Below are 17,403 nucleotides of genomic sequence, written 5' to 3' on the forward strand. Positions count from 1 at the left end.
AAACAAATCAAGTCAGGGGATTCTCCTGGCAGTAACCCAATTTGCTGTTAGTTTCTTCTAGGATATTTTGTCCGGAAGTCCTACTCTAATACACAAATCTGGGATTATTTGGTGGTTTCCCCTCCAAGTGCTAGACTAGTTGGAGCCTAATTATTTAGTTCATGCAAAATGAGACATATAAAAAATGGTAAACAGTGGCATGGTTCAACTCCATAGAAGAACACTGACACCTAACGGTAGATTGCTTTTACTTTTTGCTGAATTTGCAATTGAAAATGCTGATTTTTTTATGTGAGATTTTTTATTTGTTTTATTTGTTTATGTCTGTGAAATTCCTTCTGGTGACAGTTGATGAAATGTGTATGGAAATACAATACATTCCAGGCTGCATTTCCTTACACATGTAGTTCTAGAGAATAAACAAGGGCTCCATTTTTCTAAATTGAGGAGGGAGAGAAGTTATAACAAGATCCACAAAATTGGTAGTGGTTCCTGAGGTTAGTTCTGCTGATAGAAAGGAAAAGCTTGCTTTCAGATTTTTGAGCATCTTTAAAAGGTAACAAATTGCTGTTTCAAAAATATTCCTGTGCTTTTTTTCCCTCCAAGGTAGAACCTTTGTGTTTTGTTCCCCCCTCCGGAGTACAAACAAACAGACAAGCAGGCATGGCTAGCAAGAGTTAATTCTACAGGCTGTAGTTAATTGCCTTCAGATAAGGCCTTGGCAGCAAAATAGGCTCGTTTGTCAGCTGGAATGAGATAACGTCCAAACAAACAGTTCAGAAGCAGATGTACAGAAGCGTTGCCAAGAATTCAGACCAGGGTTTCAAACAAGAAGATTTCCGAAGATGTGACCAGAAATTGTTTAAACTATTGTTCGTCACAAAGTTCTGAGAGCAGCCACACCCCCTTTTGTACCTAGTGGGGTGTGGCTCAATGACTCGATAATCCCTGGCCCTCCTACTCTTCCTACGCTGCTGTAAATGCTTGGCCCTGCGTCTTTCTCGGGGGTCTAGCCATGAATCATCTTCGCTAGACTGTATCTGCTGCAGCTGCTCGAGCTCCATAACAGGCTGGCTCCCAGCCTGGCTACTCCCAGGCTGCTCCTGTCAGCCTTCAGATGGAGACAGAGGCCTTGCCAGAGAGGAGGGCCCCGGAGAAGGAGGACTTGCCAGAGGGGAGGGTCCCGGAGAGGGAGGCCTTGCCAGTTCCTCCCCATCATCCTCAGAGTCCTCTTCCTCAGGTAGGACAGGCTCGGGCATCGGGGCCACAACACTTTGTCCACAGTGATTTGCAGAGAAGCAACTTGTTCCAATAAAGCCAGAGATTTTGTGTTTGTGTGTATTTTTGTTACAATCAGTATGTGGCTATCTGCATATGATAGAGAGAAATCATCACCTACAATTAATAGCAATAGCAATAGCATTAGACTTATATACTGCTTCATAGGCTTTATAGCCTTTTCTAAGCAGTTTACAGAGTCAGCATATTGCCCCCAACAATCTATGTCCTCATTTTACTGACATCAGAAGGATGGAAGTCTGAGTCAACCTTAAGCTGGTCAGAATCAAAGTCCTCGCAGTGAACAGTGAGTTAGCCTGCAACACTGCATTCTGCCAATGTGCCACCATGGCTCCTGGCGTTAATATGTCGATATTAACCAATATGTCAACCAAAAGAAAAAGTAGGCTAAAAAAATATAAAGTCAAACATTTTCTGAAGATTCCCTCAGAGAGAGAGAGAGAGAGAGAGAGAGAGAGAGAGAGATTTTTACACGTGTGAGAATAGATATGCACATGTGCACACACAAACTCTCTCTGCTGGTTGGTTGAGTGACAGATAAAAGCCAGACCATACATCCATGCTCTTGGTTTTAACCTTTATTTAATATTAATTTTATTTATTTATCAATTTTAATTTTAATGCTTTAAATGTTTCTGTATTTATAATTTTATGCCATTCTAAGCCACCTAGAGCTACTTTGGACAGTGAGGCGAGCAACATATAAGATAAATAAATACATCAAAGATAAATATCTGTTGATACATGTTACTGTCCAGAAACTATATTTGAAAACAGGATAGGACAAAATCAGAATAATAAAATAAATGAATTCATAACTATGGAGCAACATTTGTTGCCTGTAAAATATGGCATTCTATTTATAAATTAATTAATGCAATTATAAGGAAGAGGAGAGAAGGGGGTCAATCCTCCCCATTTGTTAACATAAATAAGCAGACCAAAGATTAAAGCTGTAACCAGAATGAAACATCTGAGCAAGATCTTATGATTGCCAGTTATTTTGACTTTTTAACACCTTCCCACTGACTGTGAAACTCCTGGCCTTTAATTTATATGTAATTTGCAGTACTTGACACCTGTCCATTTTTAAAATCAAGCCTTGTTGCACATGTCAGAGGATGGTGTTTGAGTTCAGGATTGGTAGCTTCCCTGGCACCTGGAGTCTTTCTATAAATAAGTTCAGTGCAATGCAATTTTCCCCTTTTAATATAGGATTGTTTTTAAAAAACATTTGATATTAGAGATTAACCAGTGCCAAAACTGTTTAACCTTTTTCCAACCTTAATTGAGGTTGCTGTATTTTATATTTCTTGGTATGGCATAATTTTTTTTGTATAGTGTAGGCCAGTGTTTCTCCACCTTGGAAGTTTGAAGATGTGTGGACTTCAACTCCCAGAATTCCTCAGCCAGCATAGCTTGAAGATGACATTCACACTTCTTCAAACTGCTAAGGTGGAGAAACACTGGTGTAGGCCTAACATCAGGCCTAATAATGTACAGGTAGTTCTCGATTTTAAACAGTTTGTTTAGTGGTTGTTCAAAGTTGGAATGGCGCTGAAAAAAGTGACTTATGACTTTTTTATACTTATGTTCATTGCAGCATCCCCATGTGATTAAAATTCAGATGGTTCATATTTATGTCAGTTGCAGTGTTCTGGCATTATGTGATCAGTTTTTGCAAACTTCTGACAAGCAAAGTAACTGGAGAAGCCAGATTCACAATGGATTAATTACCAAACTGTTATGTAGGAAGTTTTAAAATGGAAATGTAGCACTTGTTAAAATGGCCACTTAAACTTGCTTCTTATGGGACAATCCATTTAAAGCTAATTGTGTATGAAAATATAATCACATGGCATTTTATTCTACTCTATAATTTCTTTATTTGTTTCTTTCCAAATCAATGTACATATATTCCCAGTCATGTTTTACTTTCAAAGAGCCTGAATGGTATACAGAATAATGACAGCAAAAGACTCTGTGATATAAAATATTTAGCTATACAACAGTAAAAAAAAGTATCTTAATAAATCCCAGTGATCAAAAACTGAATCTTGTAATGTTTTGTTCTTGGGATTATTGATGTGTGTTGCTGTCTAAAAAACAGTCATTTAATGACTGTTCAAAGTTACAACAGCACTGAAAAAATGACCATTTTTCACACTTAAAACTGTTGCAACATTCCTGTGATCACAAGATCAAAATTCGGAGGCTTGGCAACCGAACTCATATTTATGAGTTTTGCGACCTTCTGATAAGCAAAGTCAATGGGAAAGCCAGATTCATTTATCAACTCTGTTACTAATTTAACAACTGCAGTGATTCACTCAATAACTGTAGCAAGAAAGGTCATAAAATGGGGAAAAATTCACATAACAAATATCTTGCTTAGCAACAGAAATTTTGGCCTCAATTGTAGTCATAGTTTGAAGACTACCTGGACCAGTTGTTATTAGACTACAACTCCAGTCATCCCAACTACTGGCCACACTGTAGCAGAACCTATATGCTTTAGAATGTAACATCTGTCCTAAGGCCAGAGAGTCACACCTCTGCCTTAAAACCAAGCTGAAGTTTGGCTCTTTAAAGCAGGTGTCCCCTGCCCCGGTCCGTGGACCCAGCCCCATCTGCAGGGTGCAGGCAGCACATGAAACCACACCCCTTCCGGTCTGTGGAAAAACCTTTCTTCACAGAACCGGTCCCTGATGTCCCAAAGGTTGGGGGCCACTGCTTTAAAGAAACGTTGGGCTGAAAACAGGTGAAGTTTCACCTACAGATATTATCATGGCATTCAGTTCAACAGTCCAAGATCTTGGCATTTTCCCTGATCAAGTTCTACATCCATGATTTGTAGATTTCTCATTTCAGGTTTTGCATACCTTTAAAAATGAGTGATTGCTTCGAAGGGCCATGTCCTTCAGGGGGCCCATCTACAGCAGGGGAATTGGCAGGAGGGAGCAGCGTATGCACTAAGGAGATGACCTTGGAGCAAAAACAACAGGTACAACTTCAGAATTCTCCGAAGTATTTATAACTTGCAGAAAATGTTTTATAATTCACATTTAAAGATAAAAAATTAGGTCTTGCTTTTGATTCATGTTATCCTTTTCTGTTATTGAATCTCTGGACATTTTTTTTCTGGAATTTGGTATTGAATTAAATATATTTCCTAGTATGTAGTTGAATAGTTGTGGGGCATTGGCTACATATTTTCATACAAGGTGCTTCCATTGCTCAGCCCACAAATAATTTACCCATATTCTTAGATATAATGTTTGTTCATTTAGATAAGATTGCACCAGAACATATGCTTCGTTTCAGACTTCCTTAGTGTGTGCAACCATTGTGGTGTTCAGATCATTCTGCAATTATTGGTGCAAGAAAACAAAGAGAGTGTCCAAATGTTCACAAGCTGGGCTGAGGCTGTGATGTATAAATCTCTTCTGATGCTAACCTTTTAGCTCCATTCATATAGCCTACAATACTGAGTCACTAAGCGAGAGCTGCAGAGTTTAAGTCTGATCAAAGCCTGTTCTCTACATCTCCTTTCTGGTGGTCAAGACCTTTTTCTATTTTTTTTTAATCTTTTAACATACCCACAGCCCACAAAAGGTCTAAAATAAAAGTCAGAAAAATAGAGACCATCCTAGCTCCTAGCACATGCAGTTAGAAAAATAAAAGCAACATAAAAATATTGTTTGGGGATGGTAATGCAAACATGAACCATTCAAAATTGCAATCTCCTTATTAATCCTTAACTTTTGCTCCAGTGTCTTCAGCCGTAGTACCACAAATTATTTTTTTTCTTCAACTACTACCAGCCTTTTGTTGTAGATTTGTCATGTTGACGTGAGATAAGCTAATACAATTCTTCTCTCTGCATACACCTTGATTCAGTGCCATCTATGGAATGACATAAATTTCTTTTAGGCCTTCTTGTCTATTGCCTGACTATAGTGCAAGACAAAGACAAACAGTTTTTCTTTTTCTTTTGTCCTCTCCCCCGCCAAGGGTGTCTTAGAATGACCCGAATAATCTTATTCTTATCTTGTTCTCCATTCAGGGCCCATGTAATTATTCATAAAACAAGGGTGCCATTTCCTGAACAATTTAAAGCTTTAATTTATAGGAGTATTTTGCAACTGAAGAGCTTTGAGTAGGAAGCTACTTTTTGCACCATTCCAAGTGTGTGGCAAATAAAAAGAATCAAGAAAGAAAGTAGCTTCTGGATACCTGATCTGGAGCTTTTGTGGCTGTTCCTGTTCAGGCTATTTTAGCATTAGTTTTTCTTTCCCCCTGGTGTTTAGTGTTATTTTCTGCTTTCTCTTTACTAGCTTTTCCCCTAGTAAATCTAGTTGGGCAGCACTTTATATTGGTGCAGCATAAAACCACTTGAGCAAATAGCAGGACAAAATAGTAATCCCAAGCTAGATAGAATAGAAAGGCAGACAGACAGATAGACAGGCAGATCGATATTGGTAGGTGCCCAATCAATTCCCAGAGAACCCAAGTCACAGCCACCTTTGATCAACAGTACTTATTGATATTTTTGCATATGCAGAGAACAGCTTGGATACTATATATACCACCTTATCACCAAACCATGCTCTTTCTCCTATGCCATGGCCACTTCCAAAATCTGATTAAAGCAATGTTTATCAACTTTGGCAACTAAGATACATGGTTGAGAAACACTGGGTTAAAGCATTCTATGGCATCGCATCTATTACTGCCCTTACTTTAGCACCCATTAGTTCCTGAAACAGCCATAATATCCCTGTAAGTTTGATTTGCAGATGACTGGATCTGTAAGAACTGTAACTTCTAAAGCAGGTTCTCTTGTAAATTGAGTAACTAGTAAAATGCATTAATATATTTATACTCCAAATGAACATGGTATGAGGAAAACATAGTAAGGTGTAGTGTACACACTTACCCAGTTCCACTATTTAACACAGACAAATTGCCTCTATCTTTCTGAGCTATCGCATCCTTGGTGGAGCAGTGGGCTAATGCCTCCTTAAGTAACACCAGCTGCCTGCAATTAGTGCAGGTTCGCATCCCACCAGGCTCAAGGTTGACTCAGCCTTCCATCCTTCCGAGGTAGGTAAAATGAGGACCCAGATTGTTGGGGGCAATTAAGCTGACTTTGTAATAATGCCGCTTGGGGGTGTGTGTGAAAGCCCTAATAAGCAGGCATATACATAGAATGAAGGCTACTGCTAAGCTTGTAAGCCGCCCTGAGTCTTCGGAGAAGGGCGGGATATAAATGGAATAAAAATAAAAATAAATAAATAAATAAATGTTGAATAAATGCACTATTTACTTATGGGTTGCAAGATCCCTCTGTCCAAAGATTTATTAACAGCGTAGGCAGCATGACAAGATAACTAGGATCAAAATATCCCTAGAAAAGCTATGCCCATGCTTACAAGCTGTGTTTGTCTGCTAACAGAGAATTAGCACAAACAGATTAGCTAATTCTACTTTATTGTATTATTATTATTATTATTATTATTATTATTATTATTATTATTATTATTATTATTATTATTATTATTATTATTATTATTTATTACATTTTTATGTATTGTACCTGGTAGGTAGAATAATAATTTCTCTAGTCAAACTTCATTTTTACCTGGAGACAATAAGCACTATGAGTTTGAGTAATGCTATATATTAGACCAATACATGAGCATAGAAAGACTTCTGCTGGAATGCTTTGAGGTTTATTACTATAATCATACAATGCTGGGTGCATAAATTGCCTGAGGCAAGCTTCATTTTATTTCTGGTTTATTTTTGAAGTCTCAAACACGTGCAAGTAAATGTGTCCTAAGACCTGAATAACTGTGATGCAGTTTGATCTCCCATGTGCTGCATAAACTTGCTCAGATATGGAGCCTTTCTCTAAGATAGCAAATGTTTAGCTGCAGCAGGACAATTGGACATGCCAGGTAGAAAAGCAAGGCTCTTTTGCTGTGGTGTTTGCCTCCTGGAACAAAATCCTCACTGACGTTTGTACCGCCTCCATCCTGACATTTAAATGAATCGGTAATATCTGGTTCTTCCCACAGGGCTTGAGCTAGAGTGGATGGTGGATCTCTTGTTACTGAACAAAGTATAATTCTTGATGCTAAGAAAGAGTAATTTTATGAGAGCAATGGTCAGAGGCAGAAATATCTTTTGGCTTTTTAGAATTGATCCACTATAAATTATGCTTGGTTTACCTCCTATGTATCCAGCATTTTTCCTTTTGTTCTGTGAAGAATTATAATTTGATGTTTTGGAGAATCTTTAGATTATATATCAGGAAGTATCATGAAATCTCATAAAGTATCATGAGTGTGTCAGTGTGTTCTATGTAGCTCAGTTCATGGGATGCTGATAACACTATGCCGGTTGCAAATTATTCTCTGGATTAGAAATCTTACCTTGCATATGATAATGTGAGCATACTTAGTATAAAAATGGGCTTTGATTGCTCCTGCATGTGTCAAAACCGCCCAGTATAGGATCAATTCTACTAAGGGTGGTAATGTGGTCTATATATCACTAATAAATGTTATATAAAAGTCGTGATGGATCAGTGCCAGGATGGGGCATGGAAGTCCAAAACTATAGACCCATCTGATGATGAGCATAGCTTATAAAAGATTGTGACTTGGAGTGTCAGAGGAATAAATGGTAAATAGAACAGTGAGTGAAAGACGTATGCTGAAGTAGTTTCACACAGATAGAACAAAGGAACATTAAATAAAACAAACAAAATCTGAAGAAAGGATGAATGAAAAGGAACGGGAAAGACTGAGGAAATCATGGATGGGGTTGATGAGATCTTCAAAAACAAAGAGAAATTAAGAGCAAAAGGCAGTATATGAAATGGTATATGAACACGATGGTAGCAAACATGATTTGCAAGGATAGAAAGGTATTGAGTGGCATGAATGATACTGAAATAAATTACATTTAGCTATGTTTCATTTTTTTAAAAAGCATGCCTTTTTTAGTTTACTGTTTCTTACTTTTCTGCACTCTATATAATGCTTCTCATTGCATAAAGAAAAGAGCATGATGGAAATTACTGTTGATATAGATATACAGAATGTAAAAATATTGCCTACACTGAATAGTACTGAATCATTAGGATTTGAAATAGATATGTTTCTTAGTCATAGGTAGCCAGGTGTTGATTCTGAGACCCTTTGCACAACAAAGGTAAAAGCTTAACCATTTCTAATGGACATATATTTGTAACATATAATTACCTCATTCCGTTTGCTGCAGAAGCAGCCTAAAACTGCTTTTGGTTGTTCTGCTGTTGAAGTGGTGCAACTCAATTCTTGTAGTAACGAACATCTACCATGCCTCAGAGCTGAGCCTGGCAACTAAATGGTCATGGGTAGAGCTCTGTCCAGCTGCTGAAGTCTGCTGTGAACTTGTCCTCTTTTTAGCCTATCATTGGATGTTGATCCCTATGGTCACTCAGGCTTGGCTTCAACAAAGACCAGACATCTCCACTATAAAGCCTTTTATTTGGTCTGTTTTTTGACACAGAAATAATCCATCTCCCAGAAGACATTTGGACTTTTTGAAGAACATAGGCAGGACATTGATAGTCCTATAGGAAATAAATAAATACAGTACTTTCAAAATCTGGCTGACTGGCCAATAGGAGAGAATGTCCACAGTCTTTGGCCCTACCTTTCCATACATTATCGAGAACAATTGGAGGTGGTATTTTTATTGATAGGGATGAAAATGAAGCTGGTGAACACATCAGTCATTATCTTGAATTTGTAAGGATAGCAACACTCCCTACCTTGCTACTGAGTCACAGTGAGCATGACTATGGAGGCAACACAACTTAAATCAACCCTTCCTCTTTGTTTTCTTCTTCCCCTGTCACCCAAGGGTTGCGAAGTGAAATGGGAAGATGTGTTGTTTGTGAGATATGAGTGTGTATTTGGCACAGTTGAGGAATTTTGCCAAAGTAAGGAATACAACACAGAAAAACCATGGTTATTACAATGATTATTGCATGCATGTTGTAGGGAAAAAAAATCCCTGAAAAGCAAAGCTTTTTTAAAATAGAAGTTGAGGGCTACAAGGAAATCCTAGGGATTTGAGTGGCTGGTCAGTTGTGGGAAATTGGGCAGGTCTTTGTCCCCGTTCTTGTGGTGAATTCTATTGTCAGGCAGAGCAGGACTTTTAGCAATGCAATAGAGCTGGAGAAGTTCATTGTGAAAGAGATGGAATGCTGAGGTCATCAGCTGATCAGAAGATGGGCGATTGGGGTTCCATTGGGGTTCCTCTAGGTCAGGGGTAGGCATGCTGGCTGGGAGTTGAAGTCCACGAGTCATAAAAGACCCAAGGTTGCCTATCCCTGCTCTAGGACATAAATTCCTGTTGCTCTTGTGCTATACTGTGATTGGGTGAGGATGCTTCTATTCCTTGGTCTAGCTAGAAGAGGGGGGAATTTCCCAAGGGCAGGGGGAGTTAATTCAGCTCTGATGAGATCAGGCAAAGAGAGGAACTGGGTTTTACTAGGTCATATCTAAAAGACAAGGTGGGGTGTGGGTGTGGGGGGGGATGTCTTCCTTTTGTTTGTTAGGCTCATTTTTTTCCACTACAGGCACAGTAGGAGAGTCCTGCTAATCAGTGGCAGAACCAGAGAGGGACATGTTAGTAGCAGCCTCAGCTAGCTGTTAGAATCCCTAACCTTACTTCAGTATGATGTAATTCAGATGGACTAAATAAATAGCTTATGCTGAAAAATGCTATTTTACAAATGAAATAATAAGAGTTGAGTTCTTTCTGCCTTTTTAGCAGGTCAGGTAAATTGAATCTAATGTAATTTGTCCATTCCTCTAAATTCATCTGATGAAGTATCTGCAATCCATGGTGAATAGGTTATCTAGAATCCAAAAGTAGATATTCTGCTTTGAGCTAGACCGGAGATAAATAATGATGGTTTCACCAAGTTTGATTCACTAATAGATCACATATAATTCAAAATTACAGACGGGCTACAGTGTTATATTTTTTATCTTTTGAGCAGCATTAATTAAAAGAGAATTTGAGTTTATGTTTTAACAGAAATCACTGTGAAAAAGACTCTGATTTGCAATTTAATTGCTGGGGTTTTTTAAGTTTCTGTTTTCATTTAATGATGAATTCGTAAATGTAATTGTGAACATGTTATCTCTGTAACCACTAGCATGTTTGTTCACAGCAACAAATTGAACGACAGCTAAAATGCTTGGCATTTCAAAATCCAGGACCTCTGCTGGCAGATTTCAACCCAGAAACTCGGGAACAACAAAAGAAAGTCTGTATGTCAATGATAAACCAGGATTGTTTTAATACTACAAAGAAGTAAGATGATATATCCATATTCTTCCTATATTTTAAATTGGCTTTGGAAATAGAAATTTACAGGGTTGTTTAATCACCATCAGATGCTTAAGGCTCCAGACTAATGCACGTCTTCTTGAAAGTTCTACTGAAGTTAGCGGTATCCATAATTACCATGATTGCTACAATTATGACTACTATTCCTTGAGATTCTCTTATTTAAGCATTTAAGACAGAATAAATCTGCTCAGAATTAAATTAGAGGTCATTTGGCAGATTAAGGGTGTAAAATTGGTTTAGGGCTGAAGGCTGCATTTGGTCATAGAGAGGAGTAGTATGTACCATACTACAAGTGGGTGGAGCCAAGACAAATACAAATATTGTTTTAAATTTAGTGTATTATGTACACGCATACACATGCGCATGTGCGCGTGCATGCACAGACACACACATACACAGAATATTACAATTAACGTTAATGATATGCAAAGTTTTCTGGATTTCAAGAAAATTTCAAATTGTTTCATATTCAGAATCTTCTAAATTCTGAATTTTTTTTTTCTTCACAGGAAAATTTAAGGAACAACAGTAAATTAGGAGTGCTGTTATAGAATGCTGCATATAGTTTTTGTTCTTGTCCTTATGCATTTTATTTAATGTTTCTAAGAAATCACAGAAAAAACATTCAGCAGTGTAGAAGTGATGTTCAGTATGCTGATTGATAGCTCTATGTAGTTTTGCATCTAAATGGGAATCTTAAAAGGTTTTGAACCAATTCTGGAAGCCTAATAAGTGAAATTGTGATCATTAAGTAAATACCCTGTTTGTAAATGAGAACCCATTCTTCTGAATGGGTGTTTTTTTTGCCAGTAACCAGCAAAAAGGATACCAATCACGGTCAAGTCATCACAGGATGCTGTGAGCTAGTTGCCAAGTGTCCAAAATGTGATCACGTGATCAGGGAGGTGTCATGATATTTTATGATGGCCAGAAGTGCTTTACTGGCTGGCACCCATTCTGGGCCCGACATAAGTTTGAATGGTCATAAGTCAACAACTACCTGTATGCAGTCTTCAAAACTATAGCCACATGTCAGTTTTTATCTCTAGTTAGTTTCAATGGGAATCACATTTGCTATCCGGTCTATGTGGCTGGCTGTTTTCCACATTAGCAATCTGGCAATCCTCTGTTTAATTGGAATTTAATTTGCTGCTCTGCATGCCCTGCTGCGCAGCTGATCAGAATCCTAATAGTTCTCTTTTCCAGTGGGGATTATTGCTTTCATATAAAAAAGTGCATATCCTAACAGGACATAATCTGGCACACCACTGCTGCCATTTATAGTTTACCCAAGTTATAAAAAATTCCCATGCTAAGCAGTCCTGAGGAACCATCTGTGAAAGCAATTTTCTTCCTCCTTTTTTAAATAGGTCTCTTGTAATGCTGCGTTCCAATCTGAGGTAAAGATAAAAGTGTTCTTTATTTGTACATTAAAATAGTATCGTAGGGGAATTCTGGAGATTTTTTTTTTTTGCTTTGCAGTGCGTTTTCACTTTTTACTTCATATTCTAACATTCTAACAAGGTTCCTCTGCTATTTTATAGGACTCTGAAGAAATATGATAAACACGGTCATCTGATTTCCAATAAAACAGATTTGTGTGATTGTCTAGAGAAGAACTGCCTGGGCTGCTTTTACCCTTGTCCTAAATGTAATTCAACAAAGTGTGGGGCAGAATGTCGCTGCAACCGAAAATGGGTTTATGAGCAGATTCAGGTGGAGGCTGGCCAAATCATTCGATTTCCATTTCGAAACAACTAGATCACATTATGTTTCCTGATATTATTTTTCTCGCTTTTGTAAAGAAAAAAAGGGGATTTTTATTTTACAAATAAATGCAGGGTTGTTGTTCAGTCACTAAGTTGTGTCTTTGCGACCCGATGGACCACAGCACACCAGGTCCCCCCCTGTCTTCCACTGTTTCCTGGAGTTTGCCCAAATTCATGTTCATTGCATTGATGACACTATCTAACCATTTCATCCTCTGCTGTCCCCTTCTCCTTCTACCTTCAACTTTTCCTAGCGTCAGGGTCTTTTCCAATGAGTCCCTTTTTCTCATTAGCTGACCGAAGTATTTGAGCTTCAGCTTCAGTATCTGTCCTTCCAAACAATAGTCAGGTTTTTTTTCCCCTTTAGGAAAATGCAGGTTGCCATACTATTTGTTGGAAGGAAAATAAATAGCTTAAATCATAGAAGGAAACTTGGAAAAGTACATGTCTTCAGGGCAAGATAGCATAAGAGAACCATGATTGGAGTGAAAGGAGAAGATAGTTTGAGAGCAAGAGCATCAGGAGAACCTTGACAGAAGTAGAGAAAAGGTGCTTCACATTTGTCTACCTACGTTTCTCCATTACAAATTAGTGCATCTCCCCATGTGCTTTATTTTTAATAGCAGATTTGAAGTGCATGAAGTGGATGGTTTCCTAATGTTGAAGATCTTGGAACACAGGTGATGAAGAGAAATTTTGCATGGTAGGAATGGAAGGAGATGATAGATAAAAGAAAAAAATGAAGAATTTTTCTTCCCCTTCCTCAGCAAATGGGTATTAGAATTTCATCTTAGGTTATTGGAATGTAATGTGCAGCTGCCTCTGTGAGGTTCTTTAGTTAGAAAATGTTAGTTAGCATTAAGCCTTTTTCACTTTGGTAGCGTCCAGATATGCTGGGAATCCTGGAAGTTACAGCTGCAGAACATTTGGAGGACCTACAGGGTGGAGAGGCTTATCTAGACTCTAGGGAATTGACTGAATATTCCTCCACTGCTAGGGTCAAGTAGAAGGGGATGTGCGGTTTAAACCCTTTTTGTTTGGTAGAATCAGCCAAGGATAAAGAATTTAAAAACAGCTGAGTAAATTGAAGAAAAAAAATAACCTCAATCGCTCATTATTTCTTGATTCATCTATGCATGCATTATACAATCATTCCTTGGTGCTGCTCAGAAAAAAAAGTTTTGCCTATGACAGCATGCCCTGCCTACCACTGTCAGATAAAAACCTCCAATACACTGCTCAACTGGATGGAAAAATGCTCAAATGATATAACTGATTACAGCAGAGATTAACACCAGACAAACCATCAAGCAAAAAACAATACTCTAATGAAGGAAATATCAAGGAGAAAGCTACACCCTTTCTATCACTGGCAGGGGAAAATTACTGTATACTGTGTAAACAGAGAACAAATCCCACACTCACTAGCTTTGATGATGCCACCTAGTTGGGTAATTAAATGTCTGCAACTAAACTACTGGGCCCAATTCAAAATGCTATTGAATTAATTACTTATTCATCCAATATTGGACATAGCTTTGAATCACATTAGTGAGCACTTTATTGAACATGATCTTGCCCATTATGTGAGAACACTACATAGGATCTATTCAAGGTTGTGCCTCAATGGGAGGTGAAAGGAGGAGTGGCCAGAAGGTAGGCTTTCTCAACCTTGCTTCCACATTAGGGAACATATTACCTATAGAAGTAGGTCTGGCTTCTGTTATGCTTTAGTTATGCAATGTCCTGAATCTATGTGTTGCATAATATAAAAATTATTGTAAAAAAATTAAAAATTATGTTACAAGTAGTCCTCAACTTACAACCATTCATTTAGTGATTGAACACTTGTAACAAGATTGAAAAAAGTGACTTATGACTGTTCTTCACACTTACGACCATTTTAGCATCACGTGGTCAAAGCTTGGATGCTTGACAACTGGCTCACATTTATGACAGTTGCAATATCTTGGGGTCATGTGGTCACCTTTTGCGACTGCAAAGTCAAGGGGAAAACATCACCCCCCGCTGTCAGGAGGCGGAACCGACCAGGTGGTTCCGCCCCAGGCGCCTGATGGACCCAGATAAATTCCAGATGGCGCTTGGACCGATTCCCACCTCCCTCTCCCACAACCCAGTCGAGTCCTTAGTTAATGCCTGGCAACAGGCTGCTTCGTAGGCACTCGACCGCGTTGTCCCTTTGCGGCCTCTGACCCGGCGCAATTCCCGACTCGCTCCTTGGTTCTCCAAGGACCTGCGGGAGATGAAGCGCCAGAGAAGGGGCCTAGAGAGCATTTGGAGAACCAGTCGGTCTGAGTCTGACCGAACACAGTTAAGATCCTTTTCTAGATCCTATCTTGTGGCAATGAGGGTGGCAAAGTGCGCCTACTTCACCACCCTCATTGCGTCCACAGATAATCGCCCGGCCGCCCTATTTAGAGTGGTCCGCTCCCTTTTAAGTCAAGAGACGGGAGAGGACCCCCTACATGGACAGGCTGAGGAATTTAGTAAATATCTGGTGGACAAAATTGCTCAGATTCGGGCTGGTCTGGACTCTGACTGGGCAGTATCTAACGAGAGGAAAACGATGAAGTTGGCCGAGTACATTTGGGAAGAGTTCGATCCTGTGACTCCGGATGAAGTGGACAAGATCATGGGGAAACTAAGTGCCGCCACATGTTTGTTGGACCCGTGTCCCTCCTGGCTAGTCTATGCATCTCGGGAGGTTACACGAGGCTGGCTCCTAGCAGTTATCAATGCCTCACTGAGTGAAGGGTACTTCCCTGCTGCCTTGAAAGAGGCGGTGGTAAGGCCCCTCCTCAAGAAACCGGCACTGGACCCAGCTGTTTTAAACAACTTCTGTCCTGTCTCCAACCTTCGCTTCCTTGCGAAGGTCGTTGAGAGCGTGGTGGCGCGACAGCTCCCTTTGAACCTGGAGGAAGCTGAATATCTAGATCCGTACCAATCGGGTTTCAGACCCGGGCACAGCACGGAGACGGCATTGGTCGCGCTGGTGAATGATCTCTGGCGGGCCCGAGATAGAGGTTATTCCTCTGTCCTGGTCCTATTAGATCTATCAGCGGCTTTTGATACCATCGACCATGGTATCTTACTGCGTCGTCTTGAGGGGCTGGGAGTGGGAGGCACCGTTCTGCGGTGGTTCTCCTCCTACCTCTCGGACCGTTCGCAGACGGTGTTGGCAGGAGGGCAGAGGTCAAGCCCTAGGCCTCTTAATTGTGGAGTGCCTCAGGGTTCGGTGCTCTCGCCCCTCCTGTTCAACATCTATATGAAGCCGCTGGGAGAGATCATCCGTAGCTTCGGGGTGAAATATCAATATGCTGATGATACCCAGCTATTCATCTCCATCCTGAACCAACCCAGTGATGCCCTCGATGTGATGTCCCGTTGTCTGGAAGCGGTACAGATTTGGATGGGAGAAAACAGGCTTCGACTCAACCCGGCCAAGACTGAGTGGCTGTACATACCGTCATCTCGTTTAGTCCAAGAGGTTCCATCTCTGACTATAGGAGGAGAGATTTTACCTCCCATTGATAGAGCACGCAATCTGGGCGTCCTCCTAGATTCACGACTCAGTTTTGAAGATCACATTGGAGCCGTGGCTAGGGGGGCATTTGCACAGATTCGTCTTATATACCAATTGCGCCCCTTTTTGGACCGAGATGCCCTACGTAGTCACCCACGCACTCGTTACCTCCCGTATTGATTACTGTAATGCTCTCTACATGGGGCTGCCCTTGAAGACCACCCGGAGGCTTCAGCTGGTGCAGAATGCAGCTGCACGGGTTGTGATGGGAGCTCCCCGATACTCCCATATTGATATTACACCCCTCCTGCGTGAGCTGCATTGGCTACCAGTTGTCCTCCGGGTGAGATTTAAGGTGCTGGTACTTACCTTTAAAGCCCTACATGGCTCAGGTCCGGGATACTTGCAGGACCATCTGCTGCCGGGAACAAATTCCCATCGTCCAGTACGCTCACACAGAGAAGGCCTCCTCAGGGTACCGTCAGCTAGGCAATGTCGGCTGGCGACCCCCAGGGGGAGGGCCTTCTCTGTGGGAGTGCCAGCCCTATGGAATCAGCTCCCCCCTGAGCTTCGGATGGCCCAAAACCTCCAATCCTTTCGCCGCGGCCTCAAAACACACCTGTTCCACCAGGCTGACCTAGACTGACAGGCATTTTAATTAATTTATATTTAGTATTTTTAATTCATTTTTTAAATTCTCTAATTTTAATTTATTGCACTGATGTTCTCAATTTCATTTTTATCTTGATTTCTGTACTTATTATATGTTTTGTTGTTAGCCGCCCTGAGTCCTTCGGGAGATAGGGCGGGATATAAATCCCATCAATAAATAAATAAATAAATAAATAAAACCAGATTCACTTAGCAACCGTGTTACCAACAACTGGTTCACTTAACAACTGTGGCAAGAAAGGTTGTAAAATGGGGCAAAACTCAATTAACTATCTTGCTTAACCACATAAATTTTGGTCTCAAATGTGGTCATAAATCAAGGACTACCTGCATTAAAAAGTATGAGGCCAAACAATGAACTTTAGGCCATAATGTTGTTCGTAGGGTATTAGTTCACTATTCTTCACTGTAAGCAAATATGGTTGACATTTTTTAAGAGTAGTACTTATATGAACTATGGTTAGAATTATTACTGTGGGGAAATTTTTGAGCTAACACAAACCAAATTACTTAATTTGTATTGTTTTTTATGTCTTATTAGGTATCTGTGACACATTGAATGTCCAGAAATACTGCGATATTGGTACCTAATCATTATGACATAATCCTGACTATCACAATGTGACCCTACACATTTATGGAAAGCGTAGTCCATATCATAGCTGCAATATTTTAGAAAGATGAGTTATTATAGCA

General features: G+C 39.8%; 1 protein-coding gene across 1 annotated transcript; it reads left to right on the forward strand.

Moving 5' to 3' along the window:
- The first annotated feature begins 982 nt into the window (after positions 1-982).
- Positions 983-12,605, forward strand: ARL14EPL (ARF like GTPase 14 effector protein like). The gene is made up of 4 exons (XM_081316587.1): positions 983-1,240; positions 4,171-4,303; positions 10,541-10,683; positions 12,267-12,605. The coding sequence occupies exons 2-4, from the start codon at positions 4,190-4,192 to the stop codon at positions 12,481-12,483; spliced, it is 474 nt and encodes a 157-aa protein (XP_081172713.1). The 5' UTR covers positions 983-1,240; positions 4,171-4,189; the 3' UTR covers positions 12,484-12,605.
- Positions 12,606-17,403: the final 4,798 nt, after the last annotated feature.

This window comes from Vipera berus, assembly GCF_964194415.1.
Source record: "Vipera berus genome assembly, chromosome: 2".
NCBI lineage: Eukaryota > Metazoa > Chordata > Lepidosauria > Squamata > Viperidae > Vipera > Vipera berus.

Coding starts and splice junctions, on each gene's coding strand:
- ARL14EPL (XM_081316587.1), top strand. CDS start 4,190: ATGAGTGATTGCTTCGAAGGGCCATGTCCTTCAGGGGGCCCATCTACA. Junction 4,304..10,540: donor CCTTGGAGCAAAAACAACAG/GTACAACTTCAG, acceptor GTTTGTTCACAG/CAACAAATTGAACGACAGCT. Junction 10,684..12,266: donor TGTTTTAATACTACAAAGAA/GTAAGATGATAT, acceptor GCTATTTTATAG/GACTCTGAAGAAATATGATA.